A 19,422-nucleotide genomic window follows, 5' to 3' on the forward strand; every position below is an offset into this window, starting at 1 on the left:
ATCAACAAAAAATGAAAACCGGATAGGTTTTCTTCTATAAATCATCAGGCAAATCTTTATCTAAAGATACTCCACCGCCGACAAAGCATAATCGATGCTCATCATTTTAACAATAACTGATGTTGAATTATGTACAACAGGTCTAAATATAATAAACATACATATCAAATAATGTGTTTTGCTTTTTGAAGCATGCACAATCATCACTTCATTTCATATAGGGGCTACTGTCATGGAGTTGTTTTTTGTTTTGTATTTCTTGGTGAAAAATAATTATTTTAATATTTTTCTCTTCAAGCAAAATAAAATGCTAAAACTTTTCAATAGTGGAAATTCTGTAAAGTAAAAAGCTTTTTTTAAGTTAAGAAAAAAATCTAATTCGTCTGCTCCTTTTATGATAGATTAAAAAATACCATTCATCAGTGGTATAGTATCTTTAAAAGAGAACAACACGATTGTAACTTGCAGCAGGTATCAAGTGATCAGTAATAATTGAAGATTCTAGAAACAATATTAATTACATATTGATATGTCATATGGCCATGTCATAAATATCGTAAGACACTTGTGTATTAACACCATTATTACGTCACAGGTGGTTTTGACGTCATAATTTATATATGACGTCGTATGATTGCCTCATTAGCTGAAAACGTCACATGCCAGCGTTCGACAATACCGCCTGTCCGTCTGCCCGTGATCTAGTCGGGCAGGCAAATTTTGCTATGTAGCTGGTCCTTTGACCAACAGGTTTTGGTCTAGATAAAGGATATATACAAAACACAAAATGGAAGGAGATTGTAGAAAGTTTGAAGATCAAACAGTACATTTTTAGCTCACCTGGCCCGAAGGGCCGGTGAGCTTATGTCATGGCGCGGTGTCCGTCGTCCGTCCGTCCGTCCGTCCGTCTGTCCGTCAACATTTCCTTTAAATCGCTACTAGTCATAGAGTTCTGCATGGATTGTAACCAAATTTGGCCACAAACATCCTTGGGGGAGGGGGAACAGAACTTGTATAAATTTTGGCTCTGACCCCCCGGGGGCAGGAGGGGCGGGGCCCAATAGGGGAAATACAGGTAAATCCTATAAATCGCTACTTGTCCTAGAGTTCGGCATGGATTGTAACCAAATTTGGCCACAAACATCCTTGGGGGAAGGGGAACAGAACTTGTATAAATTTTGGCTCTGACCCCCCGGGGGCAGGAGGGGCGGGGCCCAATAGGGGAAATAGAGGTAAATCCTTTAAATCGCTACTAGTCATAGAGTTCTGCATGGATTGTAACCAAAAATAGCCACAAACATCCTTGGGGGAAGGGGAACAGAAATTGTATAAATTTTGGCTCTGGTCCCCCGGGGGCAGGAGGGGCGGAGCCCAATAGGGGAAATAGAGGTAAATCCTTTAAATCGCTACTAGTCATAGAGTTCTGAATGGAATGTAACCAAATTTGGCCACAAACATCCTTGGGGGAAGGGGAACAGAACTTTTATGAATTTTGGCTCTGACCCCCCGGGGGCAGGAGGGGCTGGGCCCAATAGGGGAAATAGAGGTAAATCCTTTAAATCGCTACTAGTCATAGAGTTCTGCATGGAATGTAACCAAATTTGGCCACAAACATCCTCGGGGAAGGGGAACAGAACTTGTATAAATTTTGGCTCTGACCCCCTGGGGGCAGGAGGGGCTGGGCCCAATAGGGGATTTAGAGGTTAATATTAAAATTCCTTCAGAAAAGAAACAATGAACTTGTATTCAGAACATTTCTTGGCATTCAAACCAGGTGAGCGATACAGGCCCTCTAGGCCTCTTGTTTTGTGTAATATTCTGGTGTTCAGTCAGCTTTGTTGAGAGCGCACGATACTTATCCGGATATGCGGATATATTTTTTTAGTAAAACTAACAACTTTGCTAGTATAGTTTTGTAATTATATAAACTACAAGGATAAATGGTGAATCATAATTTTGTAAGGAACAGTAATTTTCAGTCAGGACCAGTAACTTTTTGGGTCAGCCGGTCCTTAGGACCAGCAGTAAAATAACCCTGAAGGGAGAATTCTAGTCACATCCTAGCCGGTTTCTATCTTTTTATATAGTTACGAGATAATTTAAGTCGTGTCTGTGTTATATAAAACTTATCAAACTCGTTAATAATTTGACCAAATATTTGAACTCGTTTGATAAATTTCATATCATATAGCCACTAATGTAAGTTCCTCTACTTACTAAATATATATCTTTTATAATTTTTTTTTCACTTTGCGGAATGTATGTGCTTTGCTGCAGCTTACAATGTATATAAAATCCAATAACAAGAATCCAAGCGATCGTTTCAAATTTAACTTCAAAACTAATGTAGAAGTAGGCTAAAATATCATTTCATTTCCGACACACTCGGTTGCCTGTAAGAACATTCACTTTTAAATATTTGTAACATGTTTTAGAAGGTTTACCAAGAAAATAAGTTAAGAATCCGACAAATCGTACATACCTTTACGATGTCACTGGGTCGTCTACTATAGGATCCAGACAAGACCAGCTTTATGCAGTAAATGTTAATAAATGAATGACAACCCACATTAGCAATTCAGAACCAAAAATGATTTTCTAATGAATGTTAATCTATGCAGTATATCCCAAAGCTGTTGTATCGATTCCTATAACACGTGTACGGACTACTGAACTTGTGATCATTTAACGTCTATTGTCGTTGGATTGTATATCAACCTCGGCCAAGTCGAAACAAGGCAGACGACATTGGCTAATGGCTGAGTGGATGAAACGCTAACATTTGCAATTCTGTAAGAGTACTTTATGAGTTACTGAAAAGTCTGTTAATACATCATACAAGCTGAAAGCTTGTTGAATCTCAGTAAAATATGAAAGCTGAGCGATGAGAAATGCACAACCAGACAAGGATTATTCGAACCCGAAACCATCTGGACACTGGCCGGAGTGTAGTGTAACAAAACTCAGCAAACTGGAAACCAAAGCTATCATTTCACTATTCAAAGCTATTGTTTATTTTGTCAACACCATTTTGGTGTCGATTGTCACTTCATTTATACCTAAATTTAAAACATAGTTGTCATGTCATCTTTTGTTGTTTCTGTTCTTTAACTCCCCGATTATCGGATCATTACCTGTAACTGTCCTATATGCTACCTTTTACTGTCTTATATGTGACTCTAATATTAGACAGTCACATGGGAGAGTTACACAATACGGTTGAGTAAATGTCTCCGAGAATAATCCCATGATTATGTTAACACACAATCTGCCGGAATATTTAATTATCTTTTAATCCAAATTACGAAAAAATCCCACACAATGAATATGAAAAGAATTCAATCCTGTACTGATGCGGAATTAAACACATCCACAGAATTTCTGTATGTAATGAATTCACACTTAACCATTATTTACATTAACTCCAATTCCCGACTTCTGAAACCTTGTTGTTTTTGTAACCACATTGAATTTTAAATTTCAAAATCATCTACACTGCAGTTCTACATTTATTCTGATATTTTTTCAACAATCTTCCAGAATAACTTAAATCCCATTGGATTATTGAACGAAATCGCACATAGTATAAATAAATCCAAAGTTGTCACTAGAGAGGTCGGAATTAAAATCTTCTGAAAGTTATGGGGCAGCACCGACTGTTTTTGAACTGGCATGGGAATCACTGTTATATGCGCTCATTTTAGCAAGACGCTTTTAAACAATAGCCTAAATTTCAAGTCTAGTGTCATATGTCATTTCCTTACCACATCAGACATTTGGAAAGAAATGTCCTTTTAGTAATAAACGTCACTTAAGCTACAATATTGCATCGCTTAAATTGAGAAAGAGATATCCTTTCATCACTGTTGGTGGACATGGTGAAAAGGAATTTACAGATAGTTGTTCAACCCAAAAGCATTCCGTTCATGAATGTTATTCATCACATATAACACAGGCAGAGGTCATTCTATGTTGCCATTGTCTATATTGGATTTGTCTTGATTGAACGCACATCGGTAGAATTACCTGAGCTCATAGACAAAGGCTTAACACAAAGACTTGCTATTTTTTAAGTTAGAGAAAAGCCTCCAACTGTACAATATGTGGGAGAGAGAACAGATCTCGGCCCTGACGGGCCTCGATAAAGTTCTCTCTCTGACATATTGTAATCTTTCGGCTTATCTCCATAACGTAATATTTTATGGCAATCTATTGCTTGAAGAAGACTTCGAAGGTTGCTTTTTCAATGCGGGCACGTAGGCTTTGTATATATATGTATATATATGAGTACAGATAAGATTTCTCTGACCATATGATGAAATAATTTTGGACTTTAGTGCTGGTAAACATGATGTCAATATCAATACCCCGATCAATACATCTTTTTTTCCGGTTTATATTATATAATATTCACTACGTTTTTACCTGTAACAATATTTTTTCATCAAATTATTTCGTGTTTGTATAACATGAATATAGAAACATAATGTGTCAATAAAATATATAGCGAATAAATATGACCAAAGCAATATATGAATGTAAAACTGCACTTAAATAAAAAAAAAGTTCCATAGAAATATCTCATAGCTAAGTAGGGCCACAGGCTGTTTGTGAGCATAATGCATTTAAGAATATAATATCACTGCAGATATCGGAAGTACGGAAGCTGTCTGGTGTCACAACGAAAAAAATCACACCCTCTCCCATTGTGAAGGAACGCAATACCGTATAAATGCCGTATAATGTTATTGTAAGGGAACATAATCATATTGTGATACCATGTTTTTTGTTTTGTTTTGTTTGGTTGTTTTTTGTTTTTATTTTTGTGGTATTTTTTTTCCACGTCAAAATCAACATAAACACTATAATACAAATATATCTAAAGCAATACTCTAATACAAATATATGTTTTATCAATAAAACCATCATAAAAATATTAGAATAATATGCAATACATATGCATTGTGTATTTATGCCACATATATGTATAAATAATGATACACATGTTCCCTTCAGTAGATATAAACTTAACCGAGGTACATAGCACTTTATCTTTTTATAATTCTATCATCAAACACACATTTATACTATTGTGTATATGTTATTACTGTACGTCCCGTAGTGGATCTGTTTATGTCGTATTTGTATACCATGGAGTCTGCCCTTGTGAGCAGACGCCCCAGGAGCATGAAACAGTTTTATACTTAAGTTTTTGCTCAGCCAATCAAAACTGACGTTACGTTTTGTAACGTGTTCTGCGATTGGCTAAGTCTAAACTTAAGACTGTTTTAGACTTCAGATTGCTTCATGATGTTGGGGTCGGGGCTCAGAAAGTGCACCATCTTTATGTTACATGTTGACATAAGTCAGTGTTTAACTTAAGCTTGTTTCGAGAAATCGGGCCTGTATTGATTTTAATCATGTTTGAATGATTACAATGATTATTGTTTTTGAAATGTGATATATGGAGATATAATGGATCCTTACCCACAATGAAGATATCTATACAATATAGACTAGGCATACATATACATTGTGTTATCTTGTTTATCATTCGGTATTGTCATCGGTCTTTATTTTCAAAACGGATAAATGATATATGATTTTTAGGTGGTTTACAAGAATTTTAAACGTCGACCACTTCATGTTCACGTGTTTTCGTGAAAACATAAGATTATAATAAAGGTCTCTTTTCCAATTATTCGTGAACTATTAGAATTCTTGTTCAATCGATCTTGTGAAATTACGCGAAGATCTGCATTTTGCGAAAATAAGGTGTTTAAGGGATAATTTCAAATGATAAGGATCCATATCATGTTTTGACTCTCAGAAAAAAATATCAACGGTGCGCTTTAGCTGTGAATTTCAAAACTGTGAAATGTAATAAGTGCAATTTAATGCCATTGACAGTACTGGCAGATTTATGTTTTTTCTTCTTCTTCTTCTTCTTCTTCCTTCTTCTTCTTCTTTTTCTTCTTCTTCATGTAAGTCTCAATATTTCGAGTCTGTTTATAGATAAATTCCTACAGAATACATCTTGGAATCGTCTAGTTTTCTACGAATATCATGTACACACATGTTGGAAATATAGCCATCATGCATATATATGTCTACCCTTATATCCAATTGTATACATAACTCGAATTAAAGACCACATGTTATAAGTGACTTGAACTGCGGAATTGGCATTTACATGTACATATACGACAAATCTTTTATCTAATATTTGGTTTCATGAATTTCCAATATCTAATCTGTAATATTTTGATATTTTGATGTAAAAGGACTTTTCATTCTCTAATTTTAATACTTTCAAATGCAATATGTTGGAATATACAATTAATAAACAAGGAGATAACACATTTATTATCATATAGTGGTATTGCAAATGATGACAATCTTCAATTCATTATATGTAACTGATGGAAATGGTTTCATCAATAATACAATGAACCTTTGACAGTTTATGTGAAAGGTTTGAAATGATGACTCTATATATGTTTATGTGCTTATTTTTACCAATAACAGGGTATGCCTAATTAACACCCCTCCGGCCTTGTGTGCTTGATTCCCGCGCTTTTTAATACAAATAATCCGTTTTCAAACTAATGTGAGTCCTAGCAGTCGTTTCAATGAAGGTTTATTTACCAATACAAATGGACATTAAACATCAATGTTTGGTTATGATATCTGTAGCGGGATTGGACCAGATAGCTCAGACGGTAGAGCACTTCTTTTTAGGAAAATCAATTTGTGACATGTTCATGGTAAGATTTACGATAAAACTAAGATATAATTACTGTCGCTTCAAACAGTTAGATATTATCTTTATCTTTATCAGTATTTTCTGATCGTATAAGAAATGTTCTAAGAGAAAGTCATATACATATAAAAAGAAACAATTTTAATAATAAATAATTTTAATATTCTTTACTACATCGTTTCTTCGTTTAAGATGGTCATAAATGGCCTAAATAAATGTAGTTATAAGGAGGATGGTGTTCGCCTGCTTTAAAGAATTCTTAGCAAGCTTTACTTAGTAAATCGTTCATCACCTATCACGGATGGTGGCTTTCCGTTTTCGGAACGAACAAATTAAACCTCATGTTGTTCATCCTCTTCTTCATCGAACTCGCCTTCCTCCTCGGCGGTGGCATCCTGGTACTGTTGGTACTCAGACACCAAGTCGTTCATGTTGGATTCAGCCTCAGTGAATTCCATCTCGTCCATACCCTCACCAGTGTACCAATGCAAGAAAGCCTTACGACGGAACATAGCGGTGAACTGCTCAGAGACACGCTTGAAGAGTTCCTGAATGGCAGTGCTGTTACCAACGAATGTAGCAGACATCTTAAGACCACGTGGTGGGATATCACAGACGGCGGTCTTGACGTTGTTGGGGATCCATTCAACGAAGTAGCTGCTGTTCTTGTTCTGGACGTTCAACATCTGTTCATCAACCTCCTTCATCGACATGCGTCCACGGAACATGGCAGCGACGGTAAGATAACGTCCGTGACGAGGATCACAGGCAGCCATCATGTTCTTAGCATCGAACATCTGTTGGGTCAGCTCTGGGACGGTAAGAGCCCTGTACTGCTGGCTACCACGAGATGTAAGAGGAGCGAAACCAGGCATGAAGAAGTGGAGACGGGGGAAGGGAACCATGTTGACAGCCAATTTACGAAGATCGGCGTTCAGTTGACCGGGGAATCGGAGACAAGTGGTGACTCCGGACATGGTGGCGGAGACAAGATGGTTCAAGTCACCGTATGTGGGTGTGGTGAGTTTAAGGGTACGGAAGCAGATGTCGTAAAGAGCCTCGTTGTCGATACAGTAGGTCTCATCTGTGTTCTCAACAAGTTGGTGGACCGAGAGGGTGGCGTTATATGGTTCAACCACTGTGTCAGATACCTATAACAGAAAACGAACGATATGATAGTCGCAAAAATAGTCTTTTATACAAGAAGTAAGTGTGTAGGAAAATATTTGATTTAAGATGCAAAACATTTCTTTTTCTTTCTAAACTATTCTTTGAATAAAATATACAAATTTGTTACAAGACCGAATCAGTGAATGAAAATTTCTTCTACCAGTTGAAACCTTTGGGAGATTAAATTGAATCATCGTAATTTGTAAGCTTTATCATAAGATACCTTTGGCGACGGTACAACAGAGAACGTGTTCATGATCCTGTCTGGGTATTCTTCACGGATTTTGGAGATGAGGAGAGTTCCCATTCCAGATCCAGTACCACCACCAAGAGAATGTGTCAACTGGAATCCCTGGAGACAATCACAGCTTTCTGCTTCTTTCCTCACAACATCAAGAACGGAGTCTACGAGCTCAGCTCCTTCTGTGTAATGTCCCTTAGCCCAGTTGTTTCCAGCACCACTCTGTCCGAAAGTAAAGTTGTCTGGTCTGAAGATTTGTCCAAAAGGACCGGATCTTACAGAGTCCATTGTTCCGGGCTCCAGATCCACCAAGACAGCTCGGGGGACATATTTGCCACCTATAAACATTTGAATACAAAATGCCATGGTTGCTTTAGTTTTTATAATGTGTTCATGTTGATTTTCATTTCAATGATTTTATTGAAGTGCTTTCATGTCAAATGAATACGTATTATGTATATGTTCTGTTTATTCCAATGATATTTTTACAATCAACACCAAGAAACATTGCATATGTATTTACCTTTAACACCAACGGTACAATGTTTCAAGTTACAGTATGTCCAAATCTGTTGGATGCGATATGATATTGAAAAAGAAATTGTCTTTTAGTAAAGATAGTTTCTAGAATGTCAACCACTCTAGTGAATCAGCATGCTGTGATGCCAGGATATAGAGAATTGATATCAAAGGACTAAATCTCAAGACACAGTAATATGATTGAACTCACCAGTGGCCTCATTAAAGTATACATTGATCCTTTCCAACTGAAGGTCGGAATCTCCGTGGTATGTACCGGTGGGGTCAATTCCGTGTTCATCGGAAATTACTTCCCAGAACTGAAAAATAGAGTGAAAAATTTTGTTCAGATGTTAAAAGACTGAGAAAATATAAGAAGCGGGTCAGAGTGTTTTTTTAACGTTACTGTATTATAGTTGAATACCTATTTATTGATATGTTGCACTTTGTATTTTTGTGGATAATTGAATTTCCAACTGCTACTGACTTACATTATATCAACAAAAGTATATTTCATAATCAATTAATGTGAGACGCGAAAAAAATATTTAAAATGTTTTTAGTTTATTTTTCAAATTTGTGAAAGCTTGGTGAAATTTAAACATGAAAATGAAGAATATTAGTTAAGAGGTTAAGATATATTCTAAAATTACCTTGTGAAATTTTAATACCGATTTTACCTTTCACATAAAATACCTTACATGGTACGAGGTTATACAGCGTACATCAACAGGCAATATACTAAAATGGTGTAAGTTTTACTTAACAATATTGAGGAAAATTAACCTACATATGTAGCTGTGAAATGTAACAAAGCGCACTGAAGTCGCCATTAAAATCAATCAACTTTTGAATCGAAAAACAAACTTAAATTGAAGTTTTTAAGCTAATAAAAAACATCATTCTTTTTTACGTCACCCCTGATTGGCTAAGTCTAACTAAGTCTGCATTAAACTACAAACCGTCTCCTGATCCTGAGACCAGGTCACATAAAGTACGCGAAGTACATGATAATAATACATATTGGAATTGATCATTTCATATATATATACCATTCATCCTTAATTTGATATACACTGGATACATACAGCATAACGTGATTTATCAACACAAGACCGTTCTTATATGGAATTTATTTACGCATGGAAAAATTTCAGATGTGTGCATTAGCATACACTTGTATAGAGTACGAGGTTTAAAGGGAATTCGTTCAATGCTATTTTCTCGCCTCACCTTTACATCAAGCTAAATCATCTGTTATTCGGAAATGCTTATGGAATTTAAAGATATTGGAGTAGTGTTATTAAATTGCCTATCAGCCTAGCAACGACTCACAACAAACACTAGATATTTATTTTCTGAGGGGTAGTGGCATTAATTTCATATTAAAGTCATCAATCTCTATTTCGTATCGAAACTTGACGCGTCATGTTATGATCTTCCGCGGTAAACGTCATGTATCGGTAATCAAAACATGTATCATTAATCTATCAAATTACGTTATAATAAAATGGAAATAATTTTCATTGGAACTATTATAAGAAGAGATAGCTATTGTAGATATGAATACATAATGGTTTATTTATGATGTTCATCTTTAATTGAAACTTGTAGCAATTCATCGACGTCTAATATTAAAATCCTTTTTAGTAAAATCATTGAACAAAAAATAGATAATGAAATAGGTTTTGCAAATATGAATAAAGTTTTGATGATATCAATCTTTAATTAAATGTACTAGCATCCTCACACCACCAATCTTAATAAAGTTAACTGTGGAGTTATTCTGGGTCAATTTGCTGCTACAACTACACGTAACCATGCGAAAATTGTGTTTCGTTAGATAAGTGTTTGTGACTACAGTATGTATATATACAATAATTATACTATTGAGGTCACGGGTTTTTAATGTATTCAATGGTTATTTATCGATGCGTTACTGATAAATGAGTTTTATTCTAGCTTCGAACTGGCGACAGCCAATGCATTCATGCATTATGGTTTCCGATTCAAAAGATCGAATTGATAGAGAACATTGCTGTTTTATATTGGAAGTAAGAAATGAGTTTTTAGATGAAAAGTATATCACCTGTTGGTCGGAAAGACATTAGGGATTTAAAAATGGCTGCGCAGTTATATTAAACTGATGATCAGCCTAGTAACGCCCATAGCATCCCACAACAAATATTGCCGAGAATAGTGTAAATGTAATATCCATATCCGCCTGTTTGATTTATCGTTTTATCGTTTGTGATTAAAACAACCACTTAAACATCTGTCAGTTCGTTTTGTATTTATAATGATTCAAAATAAATATACATTATCATTTTCAATAATAGTTTCGCACCAATGCTTTAGATAATCAAATGAGATAACTTCTTAAGATTGCGTCCATAGCAACCACAGCGTATCTTGAAAATTAGTTTTGCATATTAAAACATTCACCTATCTTTACGTGCAAGAAATAAATGTATAACATAAAAACACGTCAAGTACATTTGTGACGACGAACATTTTATTTGCCGTATGTTTTTCATAGGTTGAAGGAATTTGTCATTCTTTTATTAATATTGAAAAATCCACAACACATTTAATGAATTCATATCAACGGCCATTCACCATCAAACACTTTGCGATATTTACTGGATCAATAAATACGTTTCGATATAATATATGACTACATGTATATGAATAAGGCTATTCAGACTTCTGACTTGTGATATAAAAACCTTGAGACAAGACAAAAATCAATAGTTATTAGTGCTACTTGTGAAAAGTTGAGTACAGATACCAGCACATATTTCAAATTTATGTCGCCGATCATGGTTATACATATCGAACCATCAAAGGATATTGAAACGATCCCCACTTGTTCTCCAGATAAAGCAGGTCTAAGATAGGCGACCTTGTTTGGCCCAATTGAAATAACCGCCCTTAAATGTCTCTACAAAGTATTTGCTTACGACTGAAATATAACTTCTAACCCTTGACATTATACATACACCAAAACATGGTCATAACGAAATATGGTATTGGTACTTGAGCGAAAAGAAAAACTTGTGAAAGATTCAGCATTTACAGTAACAGTAAAAGATGGTTGAAAATATAGTAGAATGTAACTTTACACATGTAAAATACACATTCCCCTCTCTCTTAATCAAGCCATCACATGTTTTCTCGAAACCTTTTATGATTTCATCTATACCATAAGGTCATCATATTTTGTTGTACAGATTAACAGCTATCAATCGAGCTTAGAATATGTGAAAATTGTTTGACTTGTGACCGATATTTCCGACGGTTGATGAATTTTGATTATTTAAAGAAAATATGAAAATTAAATAGTTTTTACACAACAGTATATATAATGTTACATTCTCCGAGTAATTATGCCAGCATTACTTAAACCATAATTTCTTAAGATTAATTACAGAAATTGGAACAAAACCGCGCCAATACAATAGCTCTATTATATTTTAATATCAATCGATACGTTTGACGATTTAGAGATAATGATGATGAAAAGCAAAGACGGAATTGCTCGATAAAACCACACCTTTCTGACGAGTTATCTATCACGAGTATTATCTATATAAATCCTTCAATAAGTCGCCTGCGTTCTGAGATGAGCCAAACTAAACCGTTCCGATCGATAGTCCACAGTTGTATCATACCTGTTGACACTTGTTTTCGCGCCGAACTATTTACACATGTAAAGGTTCTCGTTTGTATAGTTTCTTCAGTACAACATAGATTTTGTCGTTAATTTCAAGAAAAACAAACATTAACTATCGTTTTGTTTACACATAGATAAAGACGAATAGTATGGAATTTCATTATGTTTTGTTTATGTTGCCATAGCGAGAGTTGCTATGACGATTACGGTCTAGTGAACAAATAACAAAAATCTTTAATAAAATGTAGAAAATACTCCAATGCGTTAATGTATCTTACATTCATGGTATGACAGTAAAAAATGAATGAAAAAAATGATATCGAATCTAAATCACCTACAACATGACATTAGGAATGAAATATGTTCACGTTGTATATTATCTTAAGTTGTTATTTAAACCCTATCCCAATAATAATCAATGCATTGTACAAGCGATATCGTGTTGATAATCTCACCTTGGCTCCGATCTGGTTACCACACTGTCCAGCTTGAAGATGTACGATTTCCCTCATCTTGATTGATGTTTCAGTCAGTAGGTTTCACCTGGTTTACAGGGGGTTCTCTTCGCTCCGACAGCTTTCAGCCTTTCCACTGAGGAGTTTACTGACAGCCGGGCTTTAAATATTATCGCTTCTTTATGGCTGCCTTTCTTCCTTCCGTCAACGCTTCTGATTGGTTGATCCATAGATGGGTCATATTTTCAAATTATTTATATTTTGTGGAAGAACATAATGTATCAATTTTAACTTTTTCTTTAAATTTATTTATTTCACATCGGACTAATGACAGATATGAATTAATCTTATGAAATAAATACGATATGCTTGTTTTTATTTGCAGTACAGATGACATGGTGTTTTGCCCGAACATGAACGCCGGCAGTCCGCGGATTCACTCATCCATAAACTATCAGATTACTTTTTATTTCTATTTGAATAAATGAAGCTGTGGTATAGTTCTCGGTTCACGGAACCATCAACGGTAATTGAATATTCTACTCCACAGGTAGCGGTCAAATCAGATCGATCAAGTATGAACAGGCTATAGAAAAAAAAAAACACATTAAACTCACAGATGGATATAACGCTATATGATAAAGATATACTAACGCGTGTGGGTTTTTTTTTTCAGAAATAAGTGACAATATCACATAATACAAAATACACTAAATTTAAAATGGGATTCGGTTTATATAATTGTGGTTACTGTTGAGGATTTGGTTGCATATACACATTTACAAATATTTCTTCATAATTTCGTGTGATATTGAACGTACAGTGGATATTTACAGTTTATGCAACGGGTAATGTTAACCTACATATATGTATCTACTTAACAGCGTCAGCGTATTGGGGAAAATATTATATATCTACTTAACAGCGTCAGCGTATTGGGGAAAATATTATATTTCTGCACTTGTAAGAAAACGTTTTAAGCAGAATTTCTTTATATAATACAATGATCAAATTCTACTTAAAAGGCTTTCTTACTACAACAGCAGAAAAGAATTGTACTTTTTACGATACCACATATTTATGAAATAGAGGCAGTATTACACCATGCTATACTAATAACATTGAGTGATGCTAATATGATTGAAATATCAGCTACATACATCAATATAGATAATTTTTAAAGTTACACGTTTGATGTCTTTGAATAGAAAGTGACAAGCCAGATGATGTTTTACGGCACTCCTTTAAATAGTATTGACTGTTCAATTCACTGACAAAGATGTAAATAAAGGATGGCTAATCTTATGTCAAAGACCTCATCAGATGATACTCTTGGATTCGTGTTCACTCAAGCATAGCAAATCATGTTTCAAGAACACGCTGCGATGGACAGCTTAGTGGGTATCCTATGGTGACAAATAACAAGTCCATCATGGAAAATCATTTTATTCTGAAACCTCCAAAACATTATTATGTACACTACACGCTTCCGAAGACTTCAAAGTAACCTATAACATGTTTTCTTTGTTCATTACTTTTATCACATAATACGCTCATGTGATAATATTTTTGTTTATGACACTATTATGATATATTTAACGTGAAGCTATTTTTATTGGCTGGAAACTCGTTGTGGTGTTATTAGCAATTATAAAGTGATGTCTGCAGATATGTTTCCATCTAAACATAAAAAATACCAATTTTACAGTACATGATTTCTGTGTTGTAACATTTATAAGGCATCTGAAGCCATTTGAATCAGGGGCGGACGCTGGAGGGGACTTGTCCCCCCGTTCCCCAGGACGGTTGGCAAACATGTCTTTTTGCCACCATCCCCCCTCCCCCATTTTCGGAGTGTGAAAAGTTCTAAAAATGCACAGTTGAAAGATAAAAGGGTCCTCCTGCACATTTTTGTACTTCAATTTAGAAAATTTTCCGCTGCGCGTCGCGTTTCCTAAAACGATCACACGAACTAGACTAAAAATTTCCATCAAGGGATTATACTATTTCAAAACATCCTTCTTAAAAGATCAATTTGTTTATATGTCTTAGCAAGACAATCAATTCATTATTATTTTGAGTTACACAACAATGTGCCGATGGTGTGAATCCGGTGAGATTCAGATCGAGCTGGGTTGCATAATGGTATGACGACTCTCACAATTATCATTACTAAATGAATGTTACTTTAAATTGAAAAATTACAGTGTTAAGAACGCTTTACATTCATTAAAAAATATTGAAAAACTCATCTCAGCCATTCCAAATCGTACCGGGGGAATCCCCCGGACACCCCAAACACATAAATCTCGCGCCTTCGGCGCTCGCAAATTCAATAAAATACATCGTAAACTCATCTCTGCCAGTCTAATCGCACAATTTTTCCCCAGGAGAGACCCTCGGATCCCCCAAAACACAAAAATCTCGCGCCTTTGTCGCTCACAAAATCATCAAAATACATCCTAAAACTCATCTCAGTCATTCTAAATCGTATTATCCCCCCAATTTGTACGCTAATTTGCGTATTCATTAATTTCCTTCTAGCGACGCGAATGTTTATAGATGTGTACAAGGAATATATGTATTGATTATGAAAAAAGCGAGGGAGGGGGTGTTACGAAATATTGAGGCCCTTTACTCCCCTCCTCCCCCCATTACATTTCATCTTCCTACGCCATTGTGAATAATTTTCAATTTTCACAGCTTAATTCACCTAACCTAATGGATTTTAAAAGACTAACGATGCAAAAATAGCATAACAAAATGTTCGCCCAGTGACGGCACATTTAACTTTAAGACCTGTTTTATATAAAATGAACCTTATATGTATTATCACAAGAACTCGTCTTTATAAATGTTGATATATGTTATGTACTTAAACCAAAAGATATATGTATTTTTATCAATTCATATCTAAGTTCATAATGACATATTCGTGTGGTAGTCTCATTATAAAATTACACAGAGATAGATCGTAAGTTATCTAATATTTAGCTCCAATATTAATGAAGAGCCAGAAGTATTGGAAAAGATAAAATATCAATATGACAGCTTGTCTATACATGATTGCAGTTTGTAGTTGTCTTGGTATACCGGAATATTCAAACACTTCTCATTTAAATACCCATGCTATCTACCTCTACTTCATTTATGGATTCTTCAGTGTCAATATTCTGATAACACTAGTCTAGTGACCTGGCATTATCAAACAAATCCCCTATTACTGACTAAAATGTCTAGATACCGGACCGAATAAGACAGCAATATAGACCTCAACGACAAAGCCAATCTATGTGACTTCCAAGCGTTAATTAAATTCCATATTGACAGTTCATGGATATAATTTCCACATAATCACGCACCTGGTGATTTGAAGAAATGACAGTTTTATTATATATTTTATTCTTTAACAGATTGATATTTTAGATTAAAATTTATGCTAGGAACAAAACTCCTACAATTTAGTATCTACAAATGTCATCTCTTTTATTCTTTTAACAAATTGGTATTTCAGATCTTTTATGTTATAACAATTACATATAGGAACATCACGCCATACGTAGTTCTAAGGAAGCGACAAAGACTTACTTGATTGATTGGAAAACTATTTAAAAGAGGTAAAGTTTGGTGCTAATAGTTTTTACAAACAAGGTTAACCAACCATAGTACGGTCCATTGGACCTCTTGAAATTTACAGTTGTGTGATTTTGTCTCGATTTTATCGTCAACATTGCTTTTCAAGCACTAGCATCAACGACAATAATGTGTATTACCAAATCAAAATATGTAAATATCGTATAAGCTGCAATATTGTAGCATAGACAGATAATGGTGTCTATTAGGCTGGGTACGTTTATTCGTTCAAATGTCGTACGAACGACATTTACACTTAGGTTTGCTTTGGGTTTTTGGTACATTTTGGAGATCCCAGTACAAGTATATTCATATCATGTCCAATGTATTAATATGACTGCTGCATAACTTGCATTGTTATCTCACTAAACCATACTGCCAAAGACATAGAACAGCACACCCCGTCCGATTACCTTGCATTGACAACGATTTGAACCGTTCGTTTTGCTTATTTTATACTAAGAAGCACTGAACAAGAAAACATTCAACGTGATTATCATTCTCGATATTACAAGGGTTAATATCACTAACGGAATATCCATCAATCTATGCTATGTGATCCTCATAGCAAAACTGAAGGCATTTCAAGTGAAAGAAAACCCTTACCAATCATAGCCCTGCATGTTCTACCTATGAAGAATCAAGAGAGGGACGCTCTGCTTCAAGTTTGTACATTAATGAACCAGACTACCTGTCTCGCCTGTTGTTACATATAGAAAGGTCAAGTATGCTATGACAGTCCAGTAATGTAGAATACGGCAGTAATACTTACTCCTGATTTGTCGAATTTACGTTAACAAACAATACGGTACTTCAGGCTATATACATGAATGGAATATCTACAAACATGGCTATCTCACATACTTACATTACCTTTCGGCTTGAGTTGACATTTTGTCATTATTTTATGGCTGTATGCTTTACTTGCTTATGATTGGCTGAAACTACATTACGTTTTGATAAACACTCTTTTCACCAGAAAAAAAAATATGCATTGGTGACGTCATCCAAGGTTGATATAAGAGTTCAAAAGATTGAGGTCGTGCCCAAATATAGAAAGATTGCATTGTGATGTCAAGATCACTTTCGGGATTGATATAAGACTCCAACAGGTCCAAGTCGTACCCAAATATAGCCAAAAGGGACCTTCCATGATGTCAAGATATGTTTGCTATATGGTGATATGGTGACGTCATCATTCAGCAAGATGTGACGGACGGCAGCAGATTTACTGCAATCGATTTGACCCTGCCAATATAAGTGTATATTTTTGTATGATTTTTTTTTAAATGGTTAGTATGTGTTTTGTTTTCTTTGTATTTACTTTATATTATCAGCCTGCAATATGTTCAGAATAATTTAACAGTACTACTCAATATCGGGGAGAGGAAATACTCAATAACATGAAGAAGAGATACATGCATGTACATGACGTTACATGAAGTGGTTTATATCTAATTTACAATGTCAATACATTATAATACAACATATGTCAATCTGTTATTTGACATATTGACTGTTATTTATCACGTTTATTAAACTCGAACAAGTTAATTTTCAAATTTTGCGAAATTCTAGCGAGTGTTTTTCAAAACATAATAAAAATAAACTAATGAGAGTTTAGATAAACAAGATCAACAACAGTCACTCGTTGGGGAACTTATTTATCCCATAACATAAACTCTTTATTTATTCGTCTTCATTCAGGGTAACTTACCACCATACAATGTGTAATGATATCTTTTCGCCATAAAATATAGTGCCTAAATAGAAAGCCAATATTTTATTGTTAATTACTTTAAATAAGCAACAACCGGATATGCAGTAAATGCAATGTTGTATAAATGAAAATGCGCTATGAAAAGTAGTCAAAGTTGAGAGCCAATCGGAATAAAAAAATCCTTTAAGTTGACCAATCAGGGGCGCCTTAGGTGTTTACACACTGGAGTGTGTATCCAGTGGGTAAACATAAATTATAACCAACTGCTATGGAATTTATCACATAGTTTTTCCATTGTGAAACTTGCATAGTTTTGGGATAAATCACGTATCCACCTGAAAACAGGTGGATATTTCTATCATAACATAGGCAATAGCTCCAGGTTCTGTGCCATAGTGTGATATGAACAATACCGCATAGGTCCATTTTTTCAAAACCTAGATACTGTTCATGACTTTGTTGGTTTGTGATAATTAAGCATTAAATTGTCTTCTTTGTGGATTTAAGGTCCTATAATTTTCCCCGGATTGCAGACAAACTAAATAACGCGCGTTTGTGACAACAATACCTACGAACTCTTGACAGTTTGTGTCTTTAAATGAATATGTCGAATACGTCCGAAGAATGAATATTAATAATGTAACATGTAAAATATAATTAGGGTAAAGGTGAAAATAAAACAGTTTGTGAAATAATGAACGACAAAAGTAACTCTGGCTCATAGATAAAAGAAAATGATTCGCACTGTATGAGCTTAACATTTTGCATAGCTAATTAAAATTAACTCTGGCTCATAGATAAAAGAAAATGATTCGCACTGTATGAGCTTAACATTTTGCATAGCTAATTAAAATTAACTCTGGCTCATAGATAAAAGAAAATGATTCGCACTGTATGAGCTTAACATTTTGCATAGCTAATTAAAATTAACTCTGGCTCATAGATAAAAGAAAATGATTCGCACTGTATGAGCTTAACATTTTGCTTAGCTGATTAAAATTAACTCTGGCTCATAGATAAAAGAAAATGATTCGCACTGTATGAGCTTAACATTTTGCATAGCTAATTAAAATTACCTCTGGCTCATAGATAAAAGAAAATGATTCGCACTGTATGAGCTTAACATTTTGCTTAGCTGATTAAAATTAACTCTGGCTCATAGATAAAAAAATGATTCGCACTGTATGAGCTTAACATTTTGCTCAGCTAATTAAAATTGAATTTTTGTAACGCCATGTGGATGTT

General features: G+C 34.7%; 1 protein-coding gene across 1 annotated transcript; it reads right to left on the minus strand.

Moving 5' to 3' along the window:
• Positions 1-6,902: 6,902 nt before the first annotated feature.
• LOC138306988 (tubulin beta-4B chain-like) lies at positions 6,903-13,007 on the minus strand. The gene is made up of 4 exons (XM_069247595.1): positions 12,825-13,007; positions 8,905-9,013; positions 8,157-8,512; positions 6,903-7,914 (listed from the first exon to the last, which is right to left on the minus strand). The coding sequence occupies exons 1-4, from the start codon at positions 12,879-12,881 to the stop codon at positions 7,096-7,098; spliced, it is 1,341 nt and encodes a 446-aa protein (XP_069103696.1). The 5' UTR covers positions 12,882-13,007; the 3' UTR covers positions 6,903-7,095.
• Between the last annotated feature and the right edge of the window lie 6,415 nt (positions 13,008-19,422).

The sequence above is a fragment of the Argopecten irradians genome, chromosome 14 (genome assembly GCF_041381155.1).
Source record: "Argopecten irradians isolate NY chromosome 14, Ai_NY, whole genome shotgun sequence".
Classification (NCBI taxonomy): Eukaryota; Metazoa; Mollusca; class Bivalvia; order Pectinida; family Pectinidae; genus Argopecten; species Argopecten irradians.

Excerpts from the sequence above, each read along its gene's own strand:
- LOC138306988 (XM_069247595.1), bottom strand. The coding sequence starts at position 12,881 with ATGAGGGAAATCGTACATCTTCAAGCTGGACAGTGTGGTAACCAGATC. Across the intron at positions 8,513-8,904 it reads ATACTTTAATGAGGCCACTG|GTGGCAAATATGTCCCCCGA; the intron begins GTGAGTTCAATC and ends AAATGTTTATAG. Across the intron at positions 7,915-8,156 it reads CTGTTGTACCGTCGCCAAAG|GTATCTGACACAGTGGTTGA; the intron begins GTATCTTATGAT and ends TTTCTGTTATAG.